This window comes from Oryzias melastigma, linkage group LG13 (genome assembly GCF_002922805.2).
Source record: "Oryzias melastigma strain HK-1 linkage group LG13, ASM292280v2, whole genome shotgun sequence".
Taxonomy (NCBI): Eukaryota; Metazoa; Chordata; class Actinopteri; order Beloniformes; family Adrianichthyidae; genus Oryzias; species Oryzias melastigma.
The window spans coordinates 754,791-764,074 of NC_050524.1; the positions used below are offsets into that span (position 1 = coordinate 754,791).

General features: G+C 50.4%; 2 protein-coding genes across 2 annotated transcripts in view; both read left to right on the forward strand.

Moving 5' to 3' along the window:
- Positions 1–3,305, forward strand: part of LOC112149689 (protein MB21D2) — an 8,411-nt gene extending 5,106 nt beyond the window's left edge. Inside the window, exon 3 of the mRNA XM_024277550.2 lies at positions 872–3,305. Within this exon, the coding sequence (XP_024133318.1) occupies positions 872–2,136 (1,265 nt within the window). The 3' untranslated portion in view covers positions 2,137–3,305. The remainder of the gene's footprint in view (positions 1–871) is intronic.
- Positions 3,306–8,995: 5,690 nt separating this feature from the next.
- LOC112149695 (fibroblast growth factor 12) overlaps positions 8,996–9,284 on the forward strand; it is a 50,228-nt gene continuing 49,939 nt past the window's right edge. The window contains exon 1 of the mRNA XM_024277560.2: positions 8,996–9,275. Coding sequence (XP_024133328.1) covers positions 9,248–9,275 — 28 coding nt within the window. The 5' untranslated portion in view covers positions 8,996–9,247. The remainder of the gene's footprint in view (positions 9,276–9,284) is intronic.

The following is a 9,284-nucleotide window of genomic DNA, read 5'->3' on the forward strand; positions in this document are numbered from 1 at the left end:
CCGAACCGTGTCCCGAACCGTGGCTTCTGATCCGTACGGACCACGGATAATCCGTGATCCGCAACGCCCCTAACACATACATATTTATGTTTGTATATATATATATTGTATAAGAACTAAGCTGAAAATTACTTATTGAACTTTTTACTAAATTTACTTTTAAGAAAATTAAATTGCATAGTGGTAATTTATAATTGGTATGAACATTTCTTTGTTTTCATCCAACTGTAAACTGAAGTTCAAACATGCTGATAAGAAAAGGTTGCAGTTTTTGTGTAACACTCTGCTAATGCACAGTGGATTTAATTCTGTCATTATATTAAATAACATTTTTTATGAATGCCCTACAAATTAATTTTGTTGTATTTATCTGCCACGTCTTAAAAGTCTAGTGGGTGAAATATTGTCAGACTGTAAACTGGTCCGTGAATACATCAAGGCTACACACAGAGCAGCTTGTTAGCATTAGCATCATGCTAATGGTATCATGGCCACCAAATCAAAACTTTTGGTTGCTGCGATCAGTCCAGCTGGTTTGTCTTCCAGTTCTGACTGGTTCCCGTTAAAAAACCAAATGTTCCACGGTTTAATCAGCCGAAACCAAACGTTACACGAAGAAGTGACCGCGGGAGTGTGGTGTCTCGCGTGTTTGTTTACCCTGGGCCACTCCACTTCCTGTCAAAGGAAGTGGAGTGGAGAAGTGGAGAGGTCCAAAAATGACCTAAATGAGAGATAATAAACATTAATGATTAGATAAAAACGATTACATTCATGGTTTCTCCAGAGGTTCCTGTCTCTGTGTCTTCATGGAAACATGGAGAGTTCAGAAAGTAAAGTTCTGTGTCTGACCCGGCCTCCTCCTCTGTTCTAGGGATGGTCCAGAAGCTGGACCAGAAGCTCCCAGTGGCCAATGAGTACCTGCTCCTGTCGGGGGGAGTCCGGGAGGGCGTGGTAGACATGGACCTGGACGATCTGAATGTCTACGCCCGCGGCACAGACTACGACATGGACTTCACCCTGTTGGTCCCGGCGCTCAAACTGCACGATCGGAACCAGCCAGTGACGCTGGACATGCGGCACTCGGCTCTGGGCCACTCGTGGCTCAGCCTCCGCCTCTTCGATGAAGGAACCATCAACAAGTGGAAGGACTGCTGCACCATCGTGGACCACATCAACGGCACCACCAACTACTTCTTCTCCCCGACGCTGGTGGCCGACTGGTTTTACCAGTCTATCTCTCTGGTGCTACTGGAGGTGCAGAAGAAGCCCCAGAGAGGGATGCCGAAGGTGGAGAAAGTGGAGAGGAACGGAACCATCATCTCTGTGATCCTGGGCGTGGGCAGCAGCCGGATGCTGTACGACATCGTCCCCGTGGTGTCCTTCAAAGGCTGGCCGGCCGTGGCGCAGAGCTGGCTGATGGAGAACCATTTCTGGGACGGCAAGATCACCGAGGAGGAGGTCATCAGCGGCTTCTACCTGGTCCCCGCCTGCTCCTTCAAGGGCCGCAAGGAGAACGAGTGGCGCCTGTCGTTCGCCCGCAGCGAGGTGCAGCTGAAGAAGTGCATCTCGTCCAGCCTGATGCAGGCGTACCAGGCCTGCAAGGCCATCATCATCAAGCTGCTGTCGCGCCCCAAAGCCGTCAGCCCCTACCACCTGCGCAGCATCATGCTGTGGGCCTGCGACCGCCTGCCCTCCAACTACCTGTCGCAGGACGACTTCTCCGCCCACTTCCTGCTGGGCTTGATCGACGACCTGCAGCACTGTCTCGTCAACAAGATGTGCCCCAACTACTTCATCCCCCAGTGCAACATGCTGGAGCACCTGTGCGACGAGACCGCCATGCTCCACGCCCGCAAACTCTCCTCGGTGCGCTCCGATCCGGCCGAGCACCTGCGCACCACCATCGAGCACGCCAAGGCCGCCAACAGGCTGACGGTGGAGCTGCAGTGGCGGGGCAGCTCCACCAACCTGCCGTCTCCACAGTCCGACGCGGGCGGGGAGAACCAACCGGACGACCGGCTGGCCAAGAAGCTCCAGCAGCTGGTGACGGAGAACCCCGGCAAGTCCATCTCGGTCTTCATCAACCCGGACGACGTCACGCGGCCGCACTTCCGCATCGACGACAAGTTCTTCTGAGACTGAGCCCCTCCCCCGTCCTGCCCCGCCCCCGATGCCCCGCCTCCTCTGGTTTTTGTACTTTTTTATGTTCCTGCCGCAGAGTGAAGTGAGGTGATCGTGTAGTTTACCACCGTTTTTTATTTGGTAGTTTTTATTTTTGTATTCCCGCCCCTCCTCCCGCTCTCACTGTGTGCCCGTCTTCTCACCTGCTGAAGGCCTTTCCGAACATCAGCAGGGTGTTCTCAAAGAAACCGGGACCGGGGTCCACCCAGAACCGAGCTGCCGGTAAAACCGCCTCTAGAAACTTTGTTCCTTCTGAAGGTCTCCAGAACAATCCGATCAGTCAATCCAAAGCTGGAGTTCTGATCCAGCAGAGGAGCCAGAAAATGGCAGATGTTGGGTCTCCAGAACCAGAACGGGCCGGAGTCTACAGACTCCTGGCTGTGAGGAGCTTCAGGAGGACGCGGCAGCTTCGGTTCTGGAGGTGGACGTCTGTCTTTCTGAGGAATGTCTTCGCCCCGCCGGGCCTCGATGGTACTAACGTCTTAGAGCTAACTGTAAATAGAACACGGACCGGACCGGACGGTCCAACGATGATTTTGTCTAATTTTGCACAGAATGTACAAACACTGCTGTTCCTGCTGATTGTGGACGTTCTGAAATGTCATACTGTGGTGGGCGGGCGGCTCCGGACCCGAGGGCGGTCGTGCACGGCTCACGGGTAGAGCCCAGCAGCCTCACTGCTGCTCCCTCACAGAAATCCCTTCTACACCCATGACCTCAGACTTACCTGTGCAGCAGGTGTGCGGACACAGTCCACCTCCTGGAGCCTGTCGAGCGCCTGGACCAGAAAGAATGTTTTTATGAATCGTTTCCAGCAACTGAAAGTCTCCTCTCTGGGGTCATGCTTCTCGGTGTAGAACCTCGAAGAACCCAGAATGATCAGAATCAGCTCCACCTGGATTCTGACCCGCCTGACGTCCAACAAATCACTTTTTTAATGTGTGGATTCAGAGGATCAGCAAGTTCTGCTGTCGTCTCACTGCAGTCAGGACCGGCTGGTGGGACGTCCAGGACGATGGTCGCCTCTAAACCAGAACCATTTGGTCTAAGGATACAAGGATTCTTCATGAGTTGGTAAAACAAACGATTCAAACTCGACAAAATATGAAAAAATGTAAAAATTAGTATTACAGTAGATTAGTATCGGTCTGTGCCTAAATTTAGAAAAATGCAGAGAAGATGACATTTCTCCATGTAGGCTCGCTGTGAGTGCGCCTGTAAATGTGTGCGCACCTGTGAGTGTGTGTGCACCTGTGTGTGTGTGCACCTGTGAGTTTGAGTGCACCTGTGAGATTGTGTGTGCACCTGTGAGTGTGTGTGCACCTGTGAGTGTGTGTGCACCTGTGAGTGTGTGTGCACCTGTGAGATTGAGCGCACCTGTAAATGTGTGTGCACATGTGAGTGTATTCACCTGTGAGTGTGTGTGCACCTGTGAGTGTGTACATGCACATTCCTCCGGGGAAATTCCCGCAGCTCCTTTGGATTCAAAAGTTTCCCTCCAGGATTTTGTGATCTCATCTTCTAACCCAAATTGAAGCAAACCCCAGCTGTGTTCCTGGCTTTGCGACGTTACATTTTCATCCAACTTTGACCAATCTCCCGTGACGACAGTCATGGATGACGACGCAGCTTCGTGGTTAAGGATGAAACGGAAACCTTCGTTTTGGGCTGGTGGGAAGCTCAGATTGGACCAGCGGGGTTCTGCAGGGTTCTGGTTGGCTGTGAATGACGATCATGAACGCTGGTCAGAACCTGGTGGACCGTCATGTCCGTACTCCTCACACCTGCTGCTCACAGATCTTCTCTCTCAGGTGAACCCGCCGCTGTGCGACCGTGCTCGGGAACGCCGTCGCCGCCCGCTCTGCGCCCGGTCTTCTTCACGTCCTTGTGTTTTTTGACCCGCCTCTCTGCTGCTTCTCTGAGTCTCCATGTTGGGCCTTCAGCTCCTGCAGAACCTCCATGCTGCACCATGCGGTTCTGGAGGTCCTCAGACCTGAGCGGGTGGTTCTGGAGCTGAACCGGACCCATTTTGTGTTTGTGTGAAAGTCCAAGCCAAAAAGTCCTGCTGAAATCTCACTGGTGATGTAACCTTCTCCACGGATCCTCATCCTGAAGTGCAATTAGTGAGCAGCCACACTCATGCATGCACGCGCCATGTAGCACCCGAGAGCCACGCTGGCCCCGCCCACAGGTCTCTGCTCCCTCAAAGTGCCGCGCCCCGCTTGATGGAAACGTGACCCGTGTTCTCTGCTCATCCAGAACCTTCTGACTGTGACTTCTCTTTGAGTTGGATGTTCGACCTTTCAGCTGGCAGCTCCTCCGTCTGTTCACGGCGCCGTGTACAGCACCGCCGCCATAAAGTCTTCTGACCAGACCGCGCCGCCTCCGCCTGTTCATTCAGCTGCATGGGGGGGCTAAGCCTGAGACAAACACTTGATTTTATTTTTTTTTAAATTCTAAAAGTAGGATGAACTGATCAGAGACTAAAATCTGAGGTTTGTTGAAGAGAAGAAATGTTCCAGGAACTCTAAAAGTTTATCCGGTTAACAGTGAAAAACAGAAATGATCAAAAATCTTTACTGAACTTTGACGGCTAAACCAGATTCTTTAGTCTGGATGGATCCACGTCTGGTTCGGATTTAGTTCTAAACTGGTCCAGGTCTGGTTCCCTCTGATGCTCCTCCTGGTTCTGTAGGTGTGACAGTTACCTGAAGTCGGGTTTGGACTCTGGTCCACCTCCGAGCCCGTTAAGGACAGTTACAGGACCTTCTTCTCGGGGGTTCGGTCCACTTCAGACCAGGTGAAGCTCAGATATCCATCGGAGTGTTCCAGGTGAGTCCGATGGAACGTCCCGGAGAAAAAGAGAGTTGTTCCAAACCAGAAGATCCAGGAGGTGGCGCTCTAAGACGTCATCCTTTAGGTTTGCTGAGGAGTCTAAACGTCAGGGAAACTTTTTCTCCTCATTTCCTTTGTCCTCCTTTTCTGCTCTTCATTTGTTTATCTTCCTGACCTCCACCTCACTGCTCCTGCTCTCCTATTCTCCTCCTGCTCTCCTATTCTCCTCCTGCTCTCCTATTCTCCTCCTGCTCTCCTCCTGCTCTCCTCCTTCTCTCCTCCTATTCTCCTCCTGCTCTCCTCCTATTCTCCTCCTTCTCTCCTCCTATTCTCCTCCTGCTCTCCTCCTTCTCTCCTCCTGCCCTCCTCCTGCCCTCCTCCTGCTCTCCTCCTCATGTTTCCTTCAGTGTTTTTACATTTTTACTCCTCCCTCGTTCTGTCATCCTTCCTTCTTCCTGGTTTCACACCATCATCTCCCCTCCCTGCTTCCTGCGGTCTCTCCTCCTGCTCTCCTGTCCTCCTGCTCTCCTCCTCCTGTCCTCCTCCTGTCCTCCTCCTGTTCTCCACCTGTTCTCCACCTGTCGTCCTCTCCTGGTTTCTCTGCTTCCTGCCTTTCATCAGGTCGGTCTCTGTGCCAACAGGAAGCGGATCAGTCGCCCGTCTCCGGCCGCAGCATATGCTGCAGCGCCGCAGCATCATCAGAGACTCTGCAGGACGGCAGTGAAGGTCACATGAGTTGCAGACTCTCATCTGATTGGCTGAGAGTCGGTCATGTGATTAGAGAGATAAAGACTCAAAGCAGGTGAAGGGGTTGGAAATAAAAGGTTAAACTCAGGCCTGCAACGTCTCAAGAGATCAGCTCAGGTCTGTGGAGCAGCGTTTCAGCTTCACACCAGACGTCCAGTTTCAGCTTTATAGAAGACGTTCAGTTTCAGCTTCGCAGCAGACATTCAGTTTCAGCTTTATAGAAGACGTTCAGTTTCAGCTTCACAGCAGACATTCAGTTTCAGCTGTTTCCGTTCAAACGTTGGAGTTGAAACCAGCAGAAGAACCCATTTCCTGTTCATGTTTCCGTTATCGTGGTCAGGATTCGCCACAGCTTCACTCGTCAGGATTCCCTTCCTGCTACAATCCCAGACTTGGGTCCTAAAGCTACATATTCGGTAGTGTGAGGGGTCCTGCCCAAACCCCCACGCTGGAATGAGGTCTTTGCCCCCTGGGAATCAAACTGTCCTCCACCCAGCCGTGCAGCAGGTCTGATCAGGGTTCACATTTCAGTAGCGTCCACGTTCCTCCACATGAAGAACTTAAGCACCACTGGAGAGGCTGACCTGCTGGGTTTACCAAACAGAACTCCAGACGTGAAGATGGCTGGTGGGAAGGCTTTGTGCTGCAGATCCTGGAAAACATTTACTGTAATTGTTGAAGGGATCTACTGAAAATGCTGAAGCTATTTGCAAAATGTTAAAGTTGAGAAGGACTTCAACTTGTAGAAATTCATAAAAAGGCAGAAAGAATTTGGACAATTTCCTAAAAAAATTGGAAATGCTTAAAATATCAAAATGTGTAAACGATTTAGACTCAGAATTAGTCCAAAAATTCTCAGCAGATGCTAAATTAGCCAAAAATGTTAGGATTTTGTTAAAATATTGGCTAAACCAAAATTAGTCTCAAAAACCTTTGTAGTAATAATGTCCTTAACATGCTGAACGTTTTCATACCAAACTGGCATAACTTGCAAATGCACAAAAGTGTGCAAATAAGTAAGGATTAGGTTAAAAAAATCACTAAATTTGAGTCAAATTTAAATAATTGGATAAAGTTTAAATATTCGTAAAAGTAAAAGCATGAATGTTCTGAGTGTTTTGATACCAGCGTTGCACAAATCCCACAAAGTGTGCTTGAGTTTTTATGTGCCGAAAACACGTACGGAAGAGAATATAAACTGATAAAGGGAAACAGGATCACTCTTGTGTGAATGCTTTTAGAATTCACACAATTATTAAAAGGACAACATGAAACCATTTTTATCTTAAAGTAATGCAACAAATATCTGGAACAGTCAATAGCATCGAATGAATCACGTATTCAGTGGAATGTTCTGTCAAAGACATTTTAACAACAACACTGATGAAACTGATTTAACTTCAAACAGCAGCAGTGTCTCTGAACATCCAATCAGCTGTTGGCATTCAGGTCCTTTTATTTACTATATTTTCAAAATTATCTCTTTATTAAATCCACTTTTTTATCACTGTATTGAAAATGATTTGGTGTTTTTAGACATGGCGGTATTACCTAAACTGTGCAGCCGAATGTTCTTAGAGTCATGATCAGATCATTTCAGATCAGAGGGATCTCATCAGATCAGGAGTGGATCAGTGGTTTCTACAGAACCGCTGCTCCGCGTCAGAGCTGATGCAGACGTTTTGACAGAATGAAGGTCGTCCTGACGGAGAGCTGCAGTTAGCGGTTAGCCGTGAGAGCTAAGCTAGCATCGCTAGAGGGGGAAGGTGATGCCTGGTTCACACCGGACGCGGCGGCGCAGTGGAAGAGGCGCGGCGGCACAGAACGGAGGCCGCCTCCATTCCCTCGTTGACCTACAGGGTGGTTCCCATCAGACATGGAGCGCCGCGGACCTCGTGGAAGGCTCGTGCAGCGGATCGTTTCGGCGTCTCGTCTATTTTGTGACAGGAAGTGACATCAACACACATGAGAAAATCTGGTTTATTTTCAAAATAAAACCAATTTTCACAATAAAACAGCGATTGACAAATGCGATTGTGTTTTTGTATCTAAACAGAACATAAACACAATCACAACTCTCACAACAGACACTACAGAAGTGTTGGTCTGATAACTACCTGCTTCTCCTTAGAAACACGCGGTCATATTTTTAGGTAATTCATTTACTCGTGATGGCAAAAACAAAACAAAGCTGTAGCAGAAGCATCTGCCGACCGTCGCCGTAAAATGCAGATGTGGTGTGAATTGTAGGGGAGAGGTCGGCGCTGCTTCAGCGTCCAGTGTGAACCTAGTGTAGCTTCTCACTGAAGCTTTCATTCAGCTGAACTGAAACCGCCGTTTGGTGACGGGAACTGAAGCAAACACGAGGAAAGAAGGCAGTAAATGAGGTCATTCATTCATTGTCGGGGTCGCGGGGTGCTGGAGCCTATCCCGGCTATTGAAGGGTGAAGGCGGGGTTCACCTGGACAGGTCTCCAGTCTGTCTCAGGGCCTCAATCACACACATTCACTCTCACATCCACACCTAGGGGCAATTTAGAGTCACCAATGAACCTATGAAGCATGTTTTTGGACGGTGGGAGGAAGCCGGAGTCCCCGGTGAAAACCCACGCATGCACGGGGAGAACATGCAAACTCCACACAGAAAGGTCCCAGCCGGGATTCAAACCGGGGCCTTCTCGCTGTGAGGCAAGAGCGCTAACCACTGCGCCACCGTGCAGAGACAACAGCAGACAGGAAAGCTGGTTCTGGTTTCAAATGGGTCCACCTGAGCAGAATCACTTCAAAACAAAAGTTTGTGGTTTCATGAAAAAAATCAGATAAAAGTTTGATTTTGTCACTCCGCTATTTCCACTTAACAACAGCCGACGGCTCCGACCGGAAATGACGGAGCATTCCGAGGCTGAATGCGGAAGTAGGTGGTGAACCCATTAGTAGATCAGACAGCACCAGAACATGGAGAACGCACTCTATGGACTGTTCCGACCCATTTTAGTCTCGTAAAACGCCCTCTAGTGGTGACGTGGGGAAAGGTTTTCAGACCTAAAAAAACCTTGAAACGTTAAAAACCAAAAACAAGAATAAAAGTGAATGTGGATCCGAGTCCACCCGCGCAGCGTCCTCCTCCTCCGGGTCGCGGGTGCGATTCCCGTCCTGCGCGGGCGGAGGTGGGAGGAGGCACCCCCCCTCCTCTCACCATCCTCCATCACCTCCCGAGCGCTCCTCTGTGGTGACGTCACTTCTGGCTCGGGCTGCAGCAACACGGCGCGAGCCGAGACAGAGGAGAGAGAGGGAGCGCAGCGCGCGGACAGACGCACGCGCATCAGCGTCCGCAGGAGCCGAAAAAAGACGAGAAAAGGAGGAAGAGGAGCTGCGAGGAGGAGAACCCGACCCTGCCTCTCCTCCTCCGCGGCTCCGCAGCGCCTCGATCTGCGGCTGAGAACAGCTGAGGAGCGGCCGGCCTCACCCAGACAGACACCGCGGAGATGGAGAGCAAGGAGAAGACTCCGTCAGGTAGGAGGA